Source organism: Mandrillus leucophaeus, unplaced genomic scaffold (genome assembly GCF_000951045.1).
Source record: "Mandrillus leucophaeus isolate KB7577 unplaced genomic scaffold, Mleu.le_1.0 Scaffold134, whole genome shotgun sequence".
Lineage (NCBI taxonomy): Eukaryota > Metazoa > Chordata > Mammalia > Primates > Cercopithecidae > Mandrillus > Mandrillus leucophaeus.
The window spans coordinates 1776611-1798624 of record NW_012101299.1 but is presented as its reverse complement, the minus strand read 5'-3'; the positions used below and the strand labels follow the sequence as shown (position 1 = coordinate 1798624).

Sequence of the window (22014 nt, the reverse complement as noted above, 5' to 3'; positions counted from 1 at the left end):
GAGCAGTGTTGGCCATGGTGGGAAGGAGGATCCAGACCCAAAGCCTTTGTTTGGAAGGACATGTGCAGTGCACATGGCATGTTGGTTTTTGGCTTGGAGTATGTAGATTGAGATGCATATCATTTTAGTGTCATGTTGGCCAGCAGGAGTCAATAATGATGTCCTGCCAATCATTTACTTAGTAAGGCATAGCAAATGCAGGAGCAAACCAACAGAGCTTTTATTTTCTTCCTTGATTCTAGAAAACTCTTCTTTCCAAACTGTACATGGTGAAATATAACTGCTTGAATTGTTTTTTGCAGTTACCAGTTTCTTCATCTTTTCTTTCCTGCTCATCTTCTTTCCCTCCTTCCATTCCCCACTTTCAAAACACAAACTGAACTGTTGACTTTTGTAATAAAATCCTAATTATGTGATATTTTTTGAGGCTGTCATCAAATTGCCACAAATAAATTTTAAAATAAATTTTTATTGGACTGTCTCAGAAAATAATAAGCTGAAAAAAAGATCTAAAAAGTTTAAGGGTTATGTAAAAAACAAAAAGGTTTAATTTAAAATGTGTGCTTGAGCAGAGTCGCGTTTTCATAATTTGTGGTTGAAGAGGGCTAGAATGTAAAAGACACTGGAAGCTCTAGCAACACTCGGCTGACCTATAGTGATGGTGAACGTGCAAACAAGGAGTGGCCTGAGTCACACAAGGTTATCTTAAAAACTTGATAGAAAAGAATGAAGTATAAAGCTAGCAAAATCAGTAATGTTTAGAAGCAACTTTGCTTTCTTCTGAAAGCCAATTACAAAATTAATCAGGAGGGGATTGATGAAGAAGGAAGTATTGCTCTTAACCAAAAGTGAATTGGATGCCTCCCTTGGAAGCTTCAGAGGTAGTCTTTTTTGGAAGGTGACTTTATGGAAATGGTGGAAAGAAAAGAAGGAGAGATAGCTCGTTGTATTTTTCCTTTAATAATAAAAACCACATGCAGTTAAAACTTGTTAAACTATTGAAATCCCTTGTTTTCTAAAGAAAATTTTCATTGTAAGTAAATATGAAATCACCACTATTTTATGTGTATTTCTTCCACAGAATTGAAGACATACCACCTCCCACTAAAAAGCTAACTCCGGAATTGACCCCTTTTGTGCTTTTCACTGGATTCGAGCCTGTCCAGGTTCAACAGTATATTAAGGTGAAATTTCATCTACTTCGTACAAGGATTTTTAGCAGTGTTCCTTTTTGTATATATTTACTTCAGATCAGCAGTTTATTAACTTACATAGTTTAGATAGTCAGGAATATCTTGTTGTAGCAGTCTTTATAGTGCATATTTATGAAGTATTTTTAGTAGTATTTATAGTAACAACTAGTTAAATGTTTAGTGGCTTCCTGCCATGTTCTGTGCTATTATTTCATACTTAGATACTTGCTTTCTTATTAGCACAGGCCAGGAACCGTGTTAATAGTCACATGAACATTTGCAAGTCTCCTTCTGTGTCGTATTCATAAAGACATCCAGCATGAAGGAAAACTGTCTTTTCAAGTTATCTGATTGAAACACAGTCTACCCAAGATTAGTTTTCTTGGGAAAGGGAGTTTGCGTATTTGTTTAGATGATAAATGGGCACAGGTTTTAAATATACTTTTTGAAATAACAACCCAAAGGATGATGAGATTTTGTTTTGTTTTGGTGAGGGAGAGGATGGTTAAGAGTATAAGTTGACCTGTATTATGGTGGATTCATACATTTCACTCCTGGTTAACAATTATAAATGCTACTATTATACATTTAGAACAAATTAATTTCTCCACCTTGAAAATGTGAGGATAGTTATTAGGAGGTCGCTTTTTTATATGCTCAAATCTTAGCCAGTTTTTATGCCGTCATTTCAGAAAACGAATATAGCAGGTAAATGTTCCTCATTAACACCAGTTTCAGCCTAGCAAGTCTTGGCTGTTTACTCTTCATTGTGAAGTGAGCTGCATCATTCTCATGTCATTTAATTTATTCATGGAGATATGTTATTGATGTTTGATGGAGAATTCGTATTTTAATCTTGATTTGTGTGGATTTAAACTACAGAAATGTAAATGATAAATTCTCCTTTTTATTTTTCTCCTGTAGTTATAGGTTTCATCTTACCTGTCACACTGTTTTCTGTGGCTGAGAATTAGTCATAAACCTTGTCTTTAGATAGGTATTCCTCTGTGTTACTCTCTGTCAGTGTGGCTCTATGGATGCTGAACTTTTTCATTTCTGACCTGTGCTTGTGACCTTTAGAAGCTCTACATTCTCGGTGGGGAGGTGGCAGAGTCTGCACAGAAGTGCACGCATCTCATTGCCAGCAAAGTGACTCGCACTGTGAAGTTCCTGACGGCAATTTCTGTCGTGAAGCACATAGTGACGCCAGAGTGGCTGGAAGAATGCTTCAGGTGTCAGAAGTTCATTGGTAAGGAGCAGCACCAGTAACTTTGTTTTTACTGCCAATTAAACTTTTTTTTCCTTGAATTCATCTCTTTCATCCCAACAAATATTTATTTTTTTAACTGTGATAGTTATTCATTTAAATTTATACATTTATTTCATATCCCCAGTGATTCCTTTGATTGATGTCTTTGCATTTTACCCTAAGTATAAAAGTTTTGGTAAATTGGACAATATTAGGGGGAAAACAAGCTCTATGTCCCTCTTTTTATTTTCTTGTTAGTATATTTCGTTTGGAATCTGGCTGTAAAATGAGATTTTTCAAAGTGCAGGGAAGTATAATTTTTTTCTTTATTTGGAAAGAGAGCAGGTGTATGTAAATGTCCTACTCAAATACACTTTGGATATCAGTTTATATAAGGAGGGAAAGACATCTATGTCCTCTTGCCCATCTTCCATTGTTCAGAGCCCCAAAAGAGAAATTCTTTTACCAACAGTCACATTTAGAGATGGCACGTAAAAGATAGTTTTTTCTTAGGTTGATATACACCTAAGTGTTTTTAGAACCTTGCTAGGTATAAAATAAGTATAAATTCTAAGCGATTTTTTTCTTCATGGAGGCTGTATAGCCAGGGGAGCTGTGTGCCCTTACTGTCCTGCACAGCAGTGGTGTCACCCTGTGTCTGCGGAGTTGGTGTTTCCAGCGCATCATCTAGGCCAGGCACCTCTCAGCTTCCCCAGCTGTGTCCTGCATCCTCCCCTGGGCCCTGTCTGGGTTGAGCAGTTCAGAGGCACATGCCCCATGACAAGCTTCACCGAATTCTCAGTCTTTTTTCTCATTTGGTTTTTCTGCCCCAACCACGCTGGCACTAAAACTGAACTCCCTGGCTACTCCATCATGTAGCAGTTATATTGATTACCAGCCCCTGATTTAGAGCATCCACATGCTCATTTTTCTGTGCCAGTGTTTGCCCTGTATTGACGTGTTCTCACACTTTCTCACCTATGCCTCCCTCGCCCCCGACCCCCTAAGCAGAAAGATATAGCTGCCAAAGGGAAGAGCAAGGCCTGCAGGGGGTGCTAGTAGGTCCCGTTACACTCTTGTGGCTAAACTCACCTTGTTTATCACTTAACAGACACAAGTCATCATTAAATCCGTCTTTTAAATTTAAAATATTTTAGATTCATGTCACATTTTTGGCCACAGATTTTAAATGTAATTCATGTTTATGAAAATAAATTAGAAGTGTATATATCTTAAAGTTCATGTAGTCTAATTTTATAGATGAGAAAACCCAGAAAAATAAAGATACTTAAGATTGCTGTTTATAGCAAAACTAGAACTAAAGTTAAAATTTTATGATTCTGTATCTAAGGCAGTAAGACACAGGAAAGAATAAATCATTAATCTGAAGAAAAAACTAAATCCTCAAGTATGATATTCAGGCAATTCTTGTCATTCAGGTAGTTATGCTCTATAAAGTTGCACAGACACTGAGTTAGTGAATGCTCTACTGTAGCCTCTGGGTAAACATGGGGTTAGGTTCCTGAGAGCCTCTGTTCACTACATTTTCATTAGCCATTCATATATAACCTTGTTTTATGTGTGTTTCTGTTTAAAGACACCTTATTCAATGTATATTGTTAATTCATTGACATGCAACTCATGATCAGCAGGACTGTAGCTCATGCCTGCGTGAAGCTTCCCTAACACACGTGTTTTCTCCATAAGGCACATCACAGCCTTCTTGCACTTAGGGCTGGGGACATTTTAAACAGCAAAATCACCAACATAAAGCACACAGATTTGAAAACAGTAGCCCTAAATAGATCACAAAGAGGATGCTTATTCACCATTTCAGCTGGAACAGGAAGGCAAGGCATGGCCTTGTTCCTCCTGGCTAGGAACGTTCATGTGGATGACTGATTCTTTTCCAGTCCATGTATGTCCACAAATGGCCACTGCAGTGCCACAGACACTGATTGTGGGTTCATAAATTTCAGAGGGGAGGAATATTGGCAAATACGGAATCTGTGAATAATGAGGCTCGCATGTATTAAGTGGTATTTAGAAATTTTTTTAATTGAAATTTTGAAAATTTTTCGTCACTAAAATAAAAAGATATTAATGAAACATAAAACTTAACAATGAAAGCAGAAGAAAAACATGGTAGAAACAATTACTACAAACATTTTAGTTTCCAATTTCGTATAATGTTATAAAATTTAGAAGGAGATAGTCTATTGGTTAATAGAAATAGTGAGTGTAATTCTTAGCTTCTGCTGTGGGAGCATGGCATACAGCAGCCTGGGTTGGGGGGAAGGCGGGTCTGTAATGTTCCAGCCTCTGTTGGCTCTGTCTGCTGCTTTTGGGCAACACCCAGGCTTGGAGATCTTTATTATTACTTTCTGATTTTGCTTATTCTTTTTCTTTTCCAACCAAGAACATGCTAATTCTTTGAAAATTAGTTTGCCAAGCAGCCAATTTAGTGAATGACCAATTTACTTAATTTTTCAAGTTTCAGTTTGTGAAAATCTGGTTCTTTTTTCTGTATATAAAGTTTACAGTTCATATTTGATGGGAAGTTTTGGTTGACTAGCTTTTATTTCTTTATAGCACTGTTAATAAGTGTTTGCTGTGTTATATTATAAACATTTAATATTGAGAAAATATATCTCATATTTTATCTTCCATATTTTAGGATTTCCTAAGATAATTTTTCCAGTTTATAATTTTTCCAGTTTATAATTATTCTTTTTAAAAAACAGATAATTTTTAGGGCAGTTTTAGGTTCATAGCAAAATTACAGAAAGTACAGAGAGTTCCCGTATACCCCACCCATACCCATGCACACACACTGCCACCCCCACTACAGTCACCATCCCACACCAGAGTGAAATGTTTATTAACTGTTAATGAAGCTACACTGATATTTGGGTCATTGTCACCCAAAGTCCATAGTTACATTAGGGCTTACTCTTGGCTTTGAACAGTCATTGGGTTTTAACAAATGTGTAAGGATGTGATTTTGCTATTACAGCGGCATATAGGGTTGTTCCACTGCCCTAAAAATCCTGTGTGCTCCACCCACTCACTCCTTCCTGCCTTCTGACCCCTGGCAATCACTGAGCTTTTATTCTTTCTGTAGTCTTGCCCTTTCCAGAATGTTACATATTGGGAATCATACAGTATATAGGATTTTCAGATTTGCTTCCTTTGCTTAGCAATATACGTCCCAGCTTCCTCCATGTCTTTTCATGGCTTGATAGTGCATTTCTTTTTAGCACTAAATAATATTCCATTGTCAGAATGTGTCTGTTCAGCCCCTCACCTACACAAGGACATCTTAGCTGTTTCTAAATTTTCTCAGTTATCAGTAAAGCTGCTAAAACATCCATGTGCAGGTTTTAGTGTGGACATGTTTTCAACTCCTTTTGGTAAATCAACACGGTGTGCAATTGCTTGATCATATGGTAAGAGTATGTCTAGCTTTGTAAGAAACCACCGGGCTGTCTTCTGAAGTGCCCGTGCCATTTCGCATTCCCATCGGCAGTGAGTGGGAGCTCCTGTTGCTCCACATCCTCCTCAGCATGTGCTGGTGTCAGTGCTCTGGGTTTTGGCCATTGTAATAGGTGAGGTCCAGGTTACTTAGTATTTCTTTCATGGATTGTGTCTTTGGTGTTGTATCTAAAAGTCATTGCCAAACTCAAGGTCCCTTAGGTTCTCTCTTGTGCTATCTTCTAAGAGTTTCATAGTTTTGCATTTTACATTTAGGCCTATGTTCCATTTTTGGGTCGGTTTTTTTTAAAAGCGAGTAAAGTCTGTGTCCAGATTCCTTTTATTGCACACGGACGCCCAGTTGTTCCAGCGTCATTTGCTGAAAGGACTTTTCTACACCTGTTTTGGTAGGTGCATGTTTGTGGGATTTTATATTGATGTGTAATTTAAACCAAATTTGAGACATCGATATTATAATCAATTTCTGGGATACGCATTTTTTGTACTTCCGTGAAAAGTTCAATGTTCAGGTTGAGTCTTTACATTGCTACTGCTAAGTTAACATAACCCTGTTTGAAAAACCAAAATCTCATGTCTCGTCTGTGACAGGATCGGCTTAGCTGTGTTATTTTATTTTTCAATGCTACTTTCTTTTCTTTTTAAGACAAGAGTCTCACCCAGTCTGTGGCCCAGGCTGCAGTGGAGTAGTGCCATTGGCTCACTGCAACCTCTGCCTCCCGGGTTCAAGCCAAGGCCCTGCCTCAGCCTCCCTAGTAGCTGGGACTACAGGCGCCCACCACGACCACACCTGGCTAATTTTTTTTTGTATTTTTTAGTAGAGACAGGGTTTCACCCTGTTGGCCAGGCTGGTCTTGAACTCCTGACCTCAAGAGATCCACCCGCCTCGGCCTCCCAAAGTGCTGGGATTACAGGTGTGAGCCACTGAGCTCAGTGGTATTTTCTCTATCTTAAACATTAACTACTACTTGGTGATCTCACACAAGTTCTTCAGAAGGCATATCAGCCTTCGTTTTTCCACTAGAAAGTAACACTTCAAATATACCGTCTCATGTGTGACAGTACTTTGTTTGTTCATTTTTTAATTCATCATTTTTTCTTTCTCCAAATTTTAGACCTTTTTTATCTTCTTTCACCTGAAGAGCCCTTCTACCCGCTGGTTGACTTAGGGATTGAATTTGTGTTTCTCACCGTTGGTGAACAGATCCCTGCGTTTCTGTCATGATGTGGTTGCTCCTGCCCAGCAGTCAGCAGACTGGTCCATATGCTGAGAATGGTTTTTCCATTTTTAAAATATTGCTTAAAAAAGAGAAGAGGAATATGCAAGAGAAATAATACATAGCCCACAAATCCTAAAATATGTGTCATCTTGGCAACCCCAGTTTGCCAATCCCAAATCACTTTTCCTTGTTTTCTGCTTTTGATGTATATATTATTGGGTTTGAGCTGCCTTATTGTGCTGTTTGGTTGGTAGGAAATGGAGGAGGAGGAGAAGAAATGGTTTTCTGAATATGAGACATATTTATAGGAAGATTGAAACATTTTGTGATCTTTAACTTTTGACATATTTCTTAAAATGTTGCTATGAAAAGTCTGAAAATCTGTCAATTATTAATAATTGTCAGAAGTCTTTAAAAATTGATAAAACTATCCTTTATAAATTGCTGTATATTTTTATATACTTAAAAGGAATGTATGTTTGGTGAATCTTTAAAGTTTGGTAAATTCACAATTGATTATCAGCCAAATGACTCCAATGTCCTACAAGTCCTTGAGTTTGTGTGTGTGTGTGTATGTAACATACATATAACATATATATAACATATAAAACATATATAACATCTTTTTTAATACACACACACACACACACACACGGATGGGATTATTTAAAGCTTGTCTTTCTAGGACTGGAGGTTTTAACCTGAGATCTGTGGGCTTGGAAAGTTTGTGAACTTCCTAAAATAGTGTATTGAAATCACAGTTGGGGGCTAAAGAGGGGGAGGAGCAGCTATGGGAAGAGGGTTCATATTTTTCAGTAATTTTTTTTCTTTTTTTATACTTTTGTTGTTAAAAAAAAATTATTACTATTATTTTGAGACCGGATCTCACTTTGTTGCCCAGGCTGGAGTGCATTGGTGCAATAATGGCTCACCACAGCCTCGAACTTCCCAGACTCAAGCAATCCTCCCACTTCAGCCCCCTGAGTAGCTGGGACTATGGGCACATGCTACCATGCCAAGCTGATTTTAAAATTTTTCTGTAGAGATGAAGTCTCACTATGTTGCCCAGGCTGTTCTCAAACTCCTGGCAACAAGCAGCTTTCCTTCCTCGGCTTCCCAAAGTGCTGGAATTACAGGCATGAGCCACCACACCCAGCCCTATTTTTTTCAAGAGTTTAGGACCCCAAATGGTTAATTACCACTGATCTAGGAGAAAAAATACCTGCCTGTCTTTTTTTGGTCTGGCTGTTTTTAGAGGGAAGTAAATGAAATATAATGGTGAGATTTAAATATCCGAAGGTTGTGCAGGTAAATGTAGCTGTAATATTACATACCTGAATATGGGTGAGAATTTTGTGGGTCACACCTGCCACACTTCACGTGTCCACATTTTTTAGAGTATGTGCTGTTCTGTTTTCCAGATGAGCAGAACTACATTCTCCGAGATGCTGAGGCAGAAGTACTTTTCTCTTTCAGCTTGGAAGAATCCTTAAAACGGGCACATGTTTCTCCACTCTTTAAGGTACACTTTAAGGGAAAAGTAAATCAGTCCAAGTAAGCATAACACATGGACCTGCTGAAGGGAACTACCAGGTGATTTGATGGGAAGTGCACTTCCAGGGGAGCTGGGCTCACCCTGCATCCCGTTTACCACTTGGCTTCCTTCTTGGACATTGCCACTGGAGGTCTTCCTCCTGTGAACCACAGCACATCTCTAGAGAACTTTACTATAACGTTTAAAAATAAGTACACAAATTTAATAAATACATCTGTGAGAAATAAGTTGTTCAAGGAGTAGGTTTTTGAATAATTGTTAAGAGGCATGTTCATTTTTCTGCTTTTAATAAATCTTTAGAGGACATTGCTTACTTCATACTATTGTCAATAAATGTATATTCAGCTGGAGAAGATACTTGGGAAAATATTCAGTGTGCATAGATATAATTTAGAACTAAAGATTTTTAAATGTTAGATAAGTGTTAGAACAGTTAGGAATTTTTTTTTGTATCGAAGAACTAAGTAAATCAATAAAGATAATCTGTTCTTTAACCTTCTTAAGGAGTCAACAGGAATTAGAAATGATTTGCAGTTTAAGACAGAATAGTATTTTGTGGTATCCTCAGGAGCAAGCTTTTTAGATAATTAAATCTTAAGTATCAATATCATTTCCTGCTCTGAGTTCAAATAATATGGAGAAAATAAAGAAAAGGGATACAAGCCAGGCAGCATGCTACGCCAGAGGCTGTTGCTGGGCAGATAAGTGTGGTGAAATATAATGCTGATTTAAAATTGTATAGAAATTGTGAAAAATATTTGCAATATTATTGCTTATTCACAAAACGATTTGTTTTAGGAACTTAAGTTCTGGTTACTTTAAATCATCTTCAGGCATACTTAACATGTGAAAATGCTTAAATTCCAAATTTACATCGCTGGATTCCTCTTCCACTTCAGACTGAGTGCTAGTAGGAGAATAGTAGCTTCATAATGTCATCAAATTAGAAATTTTGTCAAAAATCTCAGGGCAGAATCTATGAAAATTATGTACTCTAAAAATTAAAGCATTTTAAGAACACAATACATATATTTTCATTTAATTTTAGGCAAAATATTTTTACATCACACCTGGAATCTGCCCAAGTCTCTCCACTATGAAGGCAATCGTAGAGTGTGCAGGAGGAAAGGTGCTATCCAAGCAGCCATCTTTCCGGAAACTCATGGAGCACAAGCAGAACTCGGTGGGTAGAGCGGAGTCCACCAGCGAGTCCGTCATCGCCCTGTATCAGAATCCGTGTTCGGTCACTGAGACACTCATTTTCTTTTCCTTAGAGTTTGTCGGAAATAATTTTAATATCCTGTGAAAATGACCTTCATTTATGCCGAGAATATTTTGCCAGAGGCATAGGTACGTTTCCCTGCTTACATATGTGAGTGTGTGTGCACACAGCAGTGGATCTCTCTAACAGTCTGTTTCCACCCTGTTCAGATGTTCACAATGCAGAGTTCGTTCTGACCGGAGTACTCACACAAACGCTGGACTATGAATCATATCCTTTTCAAAAGAGAATAAAAAGTAGATGGGTTGGATATGAAATGGATTTCCCAGATTAATAAGGCAGTACCTTTCCTGTTTTGCAAGCCATTTTTCCTTTCTTTGCTGTCGTGATTTATGCAGTGAACAATTCTTTTCTCTTCAGAATATTCATTTGAGTTGCTAGTGAAAACATTCTCTTAACTTGCTGAGAGTTCAGTTTTAATAGGTGATGTTAATTAGAAAGGATCTGTGCTGTCTAGTTTATGGAGGTATCAAAGTATTTGACAATTAGATAAAATAGAAAATAATTGCAAAAATAAATACATGTTTCTTTTTATCAGCTCATTTTTGAGTTTGTAGTTTTCAAAATGAAATTTAGTTCGTATATAGCCTTTGTACTCAGGAACTTTGGGATGGGAAATAAATTCTACTAAATAGAAGTGGCAGAGTGAATACTTTATCAACATGTCAGGAAAATGCAAAGTCAGTCTTTAGAATAATGACACGCTTAGACTTTTTTCTATTTCAGACATTCAGAAAAAAATAAAGCTCATCATCTGTTATTTGAATTCCTATTAAAAATCTCTGAATTATTATTTTAATGTATGAACAGCCCATCAGTGAAGCAAAACATGCCTTACAGGTCATTATGGGAAAATTCTGTTTCAACTGCCGCTTCCCATTGCAGAGGGCCTTCTGCCAGGGTTTTCTCAGGACTTCTCCCTGTGGCTCCTGCAATGAGGCTGGAGGGCCGAGCTCCTCCTCCCTGTGAGGGTGGGAGCCTCTGCCACCTCTGACCAGTGTCAGCCTCAGTGGACCATTCCTTACGCAGGGGAATTTTGTGTTTGGGATAGGACTGCTTCAGTAAGGCACAGAGGTCAGAATGATACCATCCTTGCCGAGTTTTTTTCTCTTTGTGTGTGCCTGTTTCATCCAGGTAATTACATTTAAGTATATTTACATTTAAATACACTGACATTCATCCAGTTAATTACATTTATCAAACATTTTCCTCTTAACCCTAAAGAGCTTATGGTTATAATAGTAGACAGAAGGCCTTGATATCACTGAGAGAAAAGCACTTTTAAGAAGTAAAATTTGGCTGGACGCGGTGGCTCATGCCTATAATCCCAGGATGGGAGGCCAAGGCAGGCGGATCACCTGAGATCAGGAGTTCGAGACCAACCTGGCCAACATGGTGAAACCCTGTCTCTACTAAAAATAGAAAAAAATTACTTGGGCATGGTGGCGGGCACCTGTAATCACAGCTACTTGGTGAGGCAGGAGAATCACTTGAACCCGGGAGGCAGGGGTTGCAGTGAGCCAGTATCACGCCATTGCGCTATAGCCTGGGCAACGAGTGAAACTCTGTCTTTAAAAAAAAAAAAGAAGTAAAATTTGCCTCAGTCCCAGAAGCCAATGTCATGTTTAGCCATAAATAGCCTGTCTAGTTGGAATGAGGCTTGGTGCAGAAGTGCTCTTATCATTCATATCAGCGCTTGGTGTATTCCATACCGCCATCTATTAGAAAATTATTGCAGGAGCTACTGATAGGAATGATAAGAGGCCTGTTAAATTTTTACAGATATGCTATAAGCATTTGGTTTTTATACAATATGTACTCTTGCATGTTTTCCAGACTTTTTTCTGGCATTCATATTTGTATTTGTGAAAGCCTGTTCTATACTACATTTACTTTCAGAAGAAATTGCTTTAAAAGTTATATGGGTGACTTGTAAGTATTACCTTGGGGGCCTTTTTTCATATCCGTAACTTGATTAATTTTGCCCAAAGCGGACGGTTTAGAATTGCAGAGGTCGGCACCTGCACCTGAAGGTATAGGTAGGAATCAGCTGTTTGTGTTGGGGCTTTGGGGATGTCAGCTCTTGGGGGTTGTATGGTGTACATGTTAATTAAAGGACACTTCAGCTATTGCTAGGCCTCAGCTCTGGCCGCATGATGGATCCCCTGGGGAGCTGGCACAGGTGCCGATGTCCCTGGGCTGAGCGAGCCTGTGTGTCAGGGCTGAGGCCCTCCTGTGATGTGGGTGTGCAGCAGAGCGATTGGTTTGAATGGGTGAGAAAGAGGCTGTAGCATTCCTACAAGGGTGTCCCTGAAACTGGGTGATGAATGTTGGAACCCTTGGTTTCATGTTTTTCTTTTGCCTTGTGTTTGAAAGTCGTTTTCCTCAACAAGCCTACATATAAGTTCAACTGATGGCGTCTAGGCTGCAGTGCGTGTGCACTCCTGCGGTACGGGGCCAGCTGTCTGGCTGGCAAGGAGCTGCCGCGCTTCCTCCACGCGCTCCTGTTTTCCAGCTGCTTTCTTGGGGGATCAGACTGTAAAGCAGGAAGACAGATATAATAAATACACTGCATCTTTTTAAGATGTGCAATTTTATTCTGAGGAAACATAAATTATGTTTTGTATTATATGACTTTAAGAGCCCACAGTAGGTTTTATGATTCATTTGCCAGGTTTTTAAATGTTTTCACAAAACTGTTATGGGACTTCAACTAGAAATAAAACGGTGTAAATAAAGACCTTGCTATCTCTAAATTATGGATGTTACAGATTTGAAATGTTTTGTACTTTGATTATTTTTATTTCTTATACTCTGTTTTCTTTTATATTGATATCTTGCCCACATTTTAAATAAATGTACTTTTGAACTTAGAATTGAGTAATCCTTTATTATTCCACATTTTTTGCATAACTTTTATAATTTACATCAAACTGGATCACATTTTAAGTAATTTCAAGACAAAATATTTTCCAGTAAATTTTTACCTCAAGAAATAATTTCTAGAAGCCAGCCCCTTTTTTGTCACCGTAATAAACTCCATCCCAGGCAGGGGCGGATTCAGATTATTTTGCAATCACTAAACACAGGCGCAACCAGTGACAGCCAGTGACGCTACGGAACTTCCATCTATCCCGCTTCTTTCCAGACCCTGTTGCAGTACACGTCTTGTTGGATCATAGGTGTAATAAAATGGTAGGAGACCGTCGGTTTATTAAAGATGAGCAGGGCAGTAACTGCTAATATCTTTAGATCGTGCTGACCAGTGCTGTCACAGACATTCAGAGCTGTTTTTTAACAAACATTGTGCCTCAAAATATGTCTACTTTTAAGCTTGTATTTTTGTGCCTAAATAAACTTAGAGATACTGACTTCTCTCTGAGTAGATGTGGAACTGACCTTTTACCCTCATGTACCACAGGTAGAATTGGTGTTGCTGTAAAATATTTTAGATTCTGTAGAATCCTGGAAGTGCAGAAGCGTTTCATAAATCAGAATTTTCATTTGCAAGTATTCAAAGTACTTCCCTACTACCTAGAAGCTTGAAGGCAAGTGACAATCATTACAGAATAAATGGGCCTTCTGGGTAGAGTATAATGCGTCTGTTAATCTTTGGTGGAGACAGGGTGTTTATATAACCAACATACAAATATGACTGATTTGATTAACCTTTCAATTAGTGCTTTTTTTTCAAAAGCTGCCAAGAAATAATCCTTAAAAACTCCAGGAGCTGTCTAAAGCCAACTGGCTTGCACAGCTGTTAAGCATTGATTTGGTGACTAAGAGGGATTTAGATAAACATATAAAAATAAAAAGATTTCAAGTAAATACTTATTAGAAAAAAATGATTAGATTGGACAAATTATTTCTTACATGAAAAGAAAATCTCATTTAATCCTATTTTCATCTGGCTCGGTGTCATCTAATAGAAATATAATGGGAAAAACGTGTAATTTAAACATTTTTAGTAGCTACAATAAATGTTTTAAAATTAGTTATAATATGTAGACAATACATCCAAATATTGCTTCTGCCAGAAGTAATCAATATTTTTAGAAATTCCTGAGATATTTTTACTGTTTGAGGGGTGCCAAGTCTTGAAAATCCAGTGTATATTTTACACCTAGACGACATCTCATTTCTGAAATTTTCATTGGAAATACTTGATCTGTTTAGATTTCACACCACTTAGAGTTGAAAAAGTACATCGTGTATGTTTATAAACTCAAATTATTCAAAACGTAGTTAAGTGGCTTCCAATAACCGAATTAGTGCCAGTTTTTAAGTTAACATAAAGTGCAATTAAAAATGCAGGTCCTCCCTTGGACAAGGCACTTCTCCAGTGTGCAGTGAGCAGGGCGGCTGATCACTGAGAAGACGAACAGCTGCCCTTCACTGTGCTGCCACCTCAGTTTACCCTGAATTCTGTAACACTGGCAAGTAAGGAATGGCAGGCAATGTGTATGCCAATGATGAAGACAGAGCTATTCCATCCAGATCATCCCAAGATTGTTTCTTCGTGTAGGATAATTAAAGTTATCTACATGATAGGCCACAACAAGTGTATTTTTAATCTATCTAGATGCTAGGTATCGAGAGGAAACTCGGAAGAAATAATGAGGATCCTAGCTCCAGGAGTTTAGCCTCATTAGGAAAAGTTAAACAACATAATGTCAAGCCAGCAAATATTTGGTAATTTAAGAAAATATTTGAATAGTAATAGTTGCACAACTTTAAGAAATGTTTTAGCACAGAAAATAAATGAAGATAATTGTATCCTCAGCTCTTTAAACCTCAGTGCTGCTCCCCATGCAGCTCTCCCAAATTACTTTGTTGAATTTTAAAAAAGTGCGTAATTACGTACTAACTTTGTAGGAAGTTTAGCTGCCTCCTGAAATGGACCACGTGTGTCCCCGAGGAGTTTCTCTCGCCCACCGCCGAGCCGCTCCATCTCTAAACTTCAGTGTTGCTGGGCTCACTCCTCAGCAGTTTCCACCCTCCAGGGGTGCAACTAAACACAGGTCACCCCTCCTTATCTCCAAGGTTTGTTCCTCCAACCGCAAAGCTGTTCGTATCTACCCGTCCCCTCCCGCACTCGCTGAGTTCATTTCTTTTCCTCTTGTAAATGTTAGCAAGGTTTACATTTGTCTCCTTTTCTCAGTCCCTTTCCTTTCAGGTTGCCCTCTGTACTGTTCAGGAGTAATTTTCCTGAAATAAGATTCTGTTTCTCATATTAATGCTAAAAAGAAAACAGAGCCCAAGATGAGATGTTCCACATCTTTTTTGTTTTGTTTTGTTTTGTTTTGAGACCAAGTCTCGCTCTGGAGTGCAAGCTGGAGTGTGGTGAGATGATCTCGGCTCACTGCAACTTCCACCTCCTGGGCTCAAGCGATTCTCGTGCCTCAGCCTTCCAAGTAGCTGGGACTACAGGTGTGCGCCACCATGGCCAGCATCTTAATCTTTTGTAATGTCACCATCCCAGCCCCTGACTCCCATTACTCACGTGGAATCAGATGTGATTACCCAACCCTGCCAAACACTTCACAGGCCTCTCTCACTTTATATGCTATCTCCTCCTATTAGAAGAACTCCCATTCCTACATGGCAAGCTTTCCCCTCATTTAGACTGTAAGGTCTTCCTGATCTTTGCAAACATTCTAGTTTCCTCCTCTTTGTGTCCTCAGCCCTCTCTGACACAATGGAATAGATGTCTTAGAGCTGAGTGGTTACTTGTTTGCAATCTGTTTCTCTCTGCCTTAATAAAGCCTCAGAAACAGATTTAGGCCCTCTTCACCTACGCTATCTGTGGTAGGCAGAATTATAGACCGCCAAAGATACCCTAGACCAGCAGTCCCCTACCTTTTTGGCACCAAGGAGAGGTTTCATGGAAGACAATTTTCCCATCGATTGGGTTGGGGTTTAGGGGCAGTTTCAGGATAAAACTGACCTCAGATCATCAGGCATTAGATTCTCATAAGAAGTACACAACCCAGATGCCTGGCAGGTGCAGTTCACAATAGAGTCATGCTCCCATGAGAATCTAATGCTGTCACTCATCTGATAAGAGGCAGAGCTCAGGCAGTAATGCTCACTCACCCACCTCTCACCTCCTGCTGTATAGCCCGTTTCCTAACGGGCCATGAACTGGTACTGGTACGTGACCTGGCGGCTGCAGATCCCTGTCCTAGACCTAATCCCCAGAACCTGTGGCTTCTATGTTAGCTTAGTGGCAAAAGAAACTTTGCAGGTGTGATTAAGGTTAAGGACCTTGAGATGGGAATATGAGCCTGCATCATCCAGGAAGGCCCGAGCAAGCCAGGAACCCCTCAGAGCGGAAGAGAAAGGCAGGAAACTGGGTCGGAAAATAGGACCTTAGTCCTACAGATGTGAGGAACTAGAGTGATTTTATTCCAATAAGACCCCACCAGACTTCTGACCTACAGAACTGCAAAACAATAGATTTTAGTTGTTCTAATTTAAGCCACGAAATTTGTGGCAATTTGTTACAGCAGCAATGGAAAACCGACAGTATCCCAAATTTTTGTAGACTGCTTGGCATTTAATAAGCATTTGCTCAAAATGTGTTGAACTAAAATTATCATGGAGGGAAAATAAGGAATAGTTTTAAGCTTTTGGGGGGGAGGGAGGGATAGAATCAAAACTATTCCAGAAAGATTAATTTGAAAGTAGACACATTGAAGGCAGGTAAGTGAACAAAACATGTTGGATTCATCTTTAAAAGAAGTAATAAGACCTGGAGTTAGGATAGACTTAGGGAAAAAGGGGGTGTTTCAAAGGAAAACATTGCTTTGTGCATGATTTAAACTAAAAATTTTACATTTGGAGAAAAGAAAGTAGTCATATCGATATAAACAAGGAACTTGGTAAGGCAGCCAGAGAGAATTTTATAGTGAAATTAAAGCTGCAATTTGGGTAAGAGGTGTAGGCTGAGTTCCATTACTGGGGAGTGGTCATAGTAGCATTAGGTAATTGTAGGTCAATGCTCCCTAATTACCCTTTGTACTGCCAAGGACTGGGGCTTGAAGACCACTTCTCAGTGGTCAGTGAAAGATACCAAAGGAATGGTTGGCAAGGTGAGGTGAGAATCTTGATGGTATGAGACCTCAGGTTTCAGGGAGACATTTGTATCTATGGCAATATGGTGGACACAGCTGTCTTGACTAGTACTTCTTCTGAAAATGAAAAATGCTAACCTTAGGTAGATATAGAAAATAAATTCATGAGCTGGCAAGACAGGAGTACTCAGGCCAAGAACTAAGTAAAGAAGAGAACTCAGGGACTAGCTAAGCACTGAGGCCAGTGCCTTGAGAGCATTTGTCCAAGCAGCTGAACTTGAGTTTCACAGTCTCACTGTGGAGAAGGTAAGTGTTCAGGGCCTGTCCAAAGTGAAGAGTCAAATAGAAGATCCTCCTTCCCTAAGACTGGAACCCCAAAGGGCTATACCCCAGGTATAAATATGAAATAGAAATAAACCTAAATCTGCCCCCAACAACCCTGGGAGTCACTGCCAGTCTTGAACCTTAGGGCTGCCGCACTAATTCACAATACATAGATGGTCCAAAAACCTCTCAAGCTCAGAATTTAGGCTAGTAACACCCTAGAACAATTGCATAAGGAACTACAAATCCTCCTTGGAGAAACAGCCCTCCCTGTCTTGGACTAAACACATACTTATCCCACAGAGAAAGCAGCAAGAAAGCAAGGCATCATGAACAAAAATGGACACACACCAGACATAGAAATAGGAAATAGAGCCACATAATTTGGAATTACGAGAGAACACAACAGAGTTAGTATCTCCTCAGACAGGCTTAAAATGTTAGCAGGAAATAAATAGGAAGGATGACCCAGCAGGTTTGAAGAAGTATCAAAAGGAACATGTGGAAATAAAATATAATTAAAATATAAAACTTAATGGAGTAGTTCACAGGTGACATGATCTTATATGTAGCAAACCCTAAAGATACCACCAAAACAAAAACACCAACCTGACAGAACTAACAAAGCAGCAAACACAAAGTCAACACAAAAATCAGTTGTGTTTCTGCATACTAACAATGAACAGTCTGAAAAGGTAATTTAAACAATTCCATTTACAATAGCATTACAAAGAATAAAATACTTGGCAATAAACTTAACCAAGCAGGTGAAAGATACATGTGCTGAAAACTACAAAATATTGATGAAAAAAATTAAAGAAGATAACAATAAACGGAAAGACATCCCATGTTCATGGACTGTAAGACTTGATATTGTTAAGATGTCAATACCAACCAAAGCAATCTCTGGTTTCAATGCAATCCCAATCTCAATGACATTTTTTCCAGAAATAGAAAACTTGACCGTAAAATTCACATGCAATCTCAAGAGTGAACAGCAAAAGTGATCTTGAAAAAGGAGAATGAAGTTGGAAGTCCTACTTCCTGACTTCAAAATATTATAAAGCAACAGCAATCAAGACAGTATGATGTTGGCATAGAGACTTATTGACCACTGAAATAAAATAGAGAGTCTAGAAATAAACCTTTGCACATATGGCCAAATGATTTTTGGCAAGGGTGCTAAGATTTTCAGTGGGAGAAAGGACAGTCATTCTATCAAATGCTACTGGAAAAACTGGAAACCCACATGCAAAAGGATGTTGCTGGAATGTTACCTTTCACCATGTGCCAATGAACTCAAAATGAATCAAATTCCCAGAGCTAGGAACTAAAACTATAAAACTCTCAGAAGACAACATAGAAAAGCTTTATGACATTGGATTTGGCAATGACTTCTTGGATACAACACCAAATGCATAGACAATGAAGGAAAATATAAATTGGGCTACACAAAAATATAAAATGTTTATATATTAAAAGACAACAGAGTGAAAAGGCAACCCATCATATGGGAAATAATGTTTGCAAATCATATATCTGATAAAGGATTAATATCTGGAATATATAAGGAACTCCTATGACTCAACAACTAAGAATTAACTTGATTAAAAAATGGGTAATTGATGTGAAATAGACATTTCTGCAAAGAAGACATATAAATGGACAATTAGCACATGGAAAAAAAAGCTCGGTGTCACCAATCATTAGAGAAATGTGAATTAAAGTCACAATAAAATACCACTCCATGTTGGGAGAAACGTTTATGGGATGCCTGCATAAACTGGCCATAAAAATATGAGACAGTAAGTTGCTGAAAACCACAAGAGGCCTCTGAACAAGAAAGCCTTCTTATCGCCATTATGTTCCCATGCTCTGAGCAAGACTTGCTGTCTTATCCATAAACACTGTGTTCAAGGAGAAAGACACTCCTTTGAAGCATTAGAATGTGGTTAGATATGCAGGCTCCTAGTTAAGCCCAGTCCCACCGCTAACTAAAGATAAACTATTTGAGCACAAAGGAGATTTACTTAAACCTCCACTGCTATAGATTACGTGTATGATACACTGTCTGCCTTCCCCCCGTTTCACTCCTGAACATCTGCTTCTCAGCTCTAAGTGATTGTACTCAGTAAATAGGGTGGAGACCAGAGCTCTGAGCCTTTGCAGCCTGCACATTTTGCACTGGCCCCCTGGCTCCCCACCTTTCACTCTTAACTTGTCTCTTCTCATTCCTTTGTTGCCACCAAACTTTGGGTACCCACAGTGGTGTTGAGACTGGACCCCAACAACTCCACACTCATTAAAATAACTACTGTCAGAAAAAAGCAGGAAATGACACATGTAGGTGAGGATTTGGAGAAATTAGACATTTGTGCACTGTTGTTGGGAATGTAAAATGGAAAACAGTATGGCATGCTCTCAAAAAATTAAAAATAGTATTAACATATGATTTAGCAATTCCACTTCTGAGTATATACCCAAAAGAATTGAAAGCAGGGGCTCCTTAAGATATTTGTAAGCCCATGTTTATAGTAGCAGCATTCACAATAGACAAAAGGTGGAAGCAAATCAAGTGTTCATCATTAGATGAATGAATAAACAAATGTGTTCCGTTCACACAAGGGAATATCATTCAGCCTTAAAAATATCATTCAGCCTTAAAAAGGAAGAAAATTCTAACACACACTACAGCATGGATGAACCTTCAAAATATAATGCTAAGTGAAAGAAATCAGTCACAAAAGACAGATAATATATGATTCCACTTGCATGAGGTTCCTAGAGTGGTCAAATGTATAGACACAGAAAGAAGAATGGTGGTTTCCAGGGACTGGGAGAAGCATGGAGAGTTATTTAATGGGCATAGAGTTTCAGTTTTAAGATGAAAAGAGTAATGGAGATGGGGTGGTGATGACTGCACAACAATGTGAATGTACTTAAAAATAACAAACCTGTACATTTAAAAATATTTAAGATGTTAACTTCTGTATTGTGTATATTTCATCACAATTTAAAAACAAGGAAATGCAGAGCCCTAGTTTAGCCAGTGAACTGGTGACAAGGAGGTTGGCCAAGGGGAGATTCTGTTGTGAATTCATATTTTGCTCTTCCACAGGACTTTCTTTGTACTTCTCTTGTGTTCAAAACCTGATATGGTCTGTCTTTGTGTCCCCACCCAAAACTTATCTTGAATTGTAGTCTGAATAGTAATCCCCACGTGTTGGGGCAGAGACTTGGTGGGAGGTAATTAAATCATGGGGGCAGTTACCCCCATGCTGTTCTCATGATAGTGAGTGTGTTCTCATGAGATCTTATGATTTTATAAGGGGCTTTTCCCCTTTTGCTCAGCACTTCTCCTTTTGGGCACTATGTGAAGATGGACATGTTCGTTTCACCTTCCACCATGATTGAAAGTTTCTTGAGGCCTCCCCAGTCCTGTGGAAGTGTGAGCCAATTAAACCTTTTCCTTTATAAATTACCCAGTCTCCAGCAGTTCATTATAGCAGTGTGAGAACAGGCTAACACAATAAATTGGTACCACAGAGAGTAAGGTGCTGCTATAAGGATACCCAAAAAATGTGGAAACAACTTTGGAACTGGTAACAGGCAGAGGTTGAAACAGTTTGGAGGGCTCAGAAGAAGACAGGAAAATGTGGAAAAGTTTGAAACTTCCTAGATGCTTGGAGGGTTCAGAAGACAAGGAGATATGGGAAAGTTTGAAACTTCCTAGAGACTTATTGAATGGTTTTGACCAAAATGCTGATAGTGATGTGGACAATGAAGTCCAGGCTGAGGTGGTGTCAGATGGAGGTGAAGGCTTCTTGGGAACTAGAATGTAGTTGACTCTTGCTATAGTTTACCAAAGAGGTTGGTGGCATTTTGCCCCTGCCCTAGAGATCTGTGGCACTTTGAACTTGAGAGGGATGATTTAGGGTATCTGGTGGAAGAAATTTCTGAACTTTAGGAATTTCTTTAGAATTCTGCTTTAGAATTTTGCCTTCTAAAGCATAGCATTCAAGAGGTGACAGAGAATAAAGTTTGGAAAATTTGCAGCTTGACAATGCTCTAGAAAAGAAAAACTCATTTTCTGGGGAGAATTTTATGCCAGTTGCAGAAATTTGCGTAAGTAATGAGGAGCCAAATGTTAATAGCCAAGACGGTGGGGGAAACTGTTTCTAGGGGATGTCAGAGACCTTTGCAGCAGCCCCTCCTATCACAGGTCTCGAGGCCTAAGAGGGAAAAATGGTTTCATGGGCCAGGCCCGGGGCCCCTCTGCTGTGTGCATCCTGAGGACTAGTTGCAATGCATCCCAGCTGCTTCAGCTCCAGCTGTGGCTAAAAGTGGCCAAGATACATGCTCAGGCAATTGCTTCAGAGGGTGCAAGCCCCAAGCCTTGGCAGCTTCCACATGGTGATAGTCCCTTAGATGTGCATTAGACAAGAATTGAGGTTTGGGGACCTCCACCTAGATTTCAGAGGATGTGTGGAAACACCTGGATGTCCACGCAGAAGTCTGCTGCAGGGGTGGAGCCCTTATGGAGAGCCTCTGCTAGGGCAGTGCTGAAAGGAAATGTGGGATCAGAGCCCCTACATTGAGTCCCCACTGGGGCACTGCCTAGTG

At 39.1% G+C, this 22014-nt stretch overlaps 1 protein-coding gene and 1 long non-coding RNA gene across 3 annotated transcripts in view; one reads left to right on the top strand and one right to left on the bottom strand.

The window, feature by feature from the left end:
- Positions 1–12867, top strand: part of PAXIP1 (PAX interacting (with transcription-activation domain) protein 1) — a 55370-nt gene extending 42503 nt beyond the window's left edge. For both annotated transcript variants that reach the window (XM_011973073.1, XM_011973074.1), the window contains 7 exons: positions 1082–1184; positions 2274–2442; positions 8576–8676; positions 9758–9892; positions 9984–10059; positions 10141–10201; positions 12390–12867. In XM_011973073.1, coding sequence (XP_011828463.1) covers positions 1082–1184; positions 2274–2442; positions 8576–8676; positions 9758–9892; positions 9984–10059; positions 10141–10201; positions 12390–12405 — 661 coding nt within the window. In that variant the 3' untranslated portion in view covers positions 12406–12867. The remainder of the gene's footprint in view (positions 1–1081; positions 1185–2273; positions 2443–8575; positions 8677–9757; positions 9893–9983; positions 10060–10140; positions 10202–12389) is intronic.
- Positions 7012–8825, bottom strand: LOC105534365. The gene is made up of 3 exons (XR_001005259.1): positions 8806–8825; positions 8489–8681; positions 7012–7201 (listed from the first exon to the last, which is right to left on the bottom strand). It is a non-coding gene; the product is annotated as an uncharacterized LOC105534365 (long non-coding RNA).
- Positions 12868–22014: the final 9147 nt, after the last annotated feature.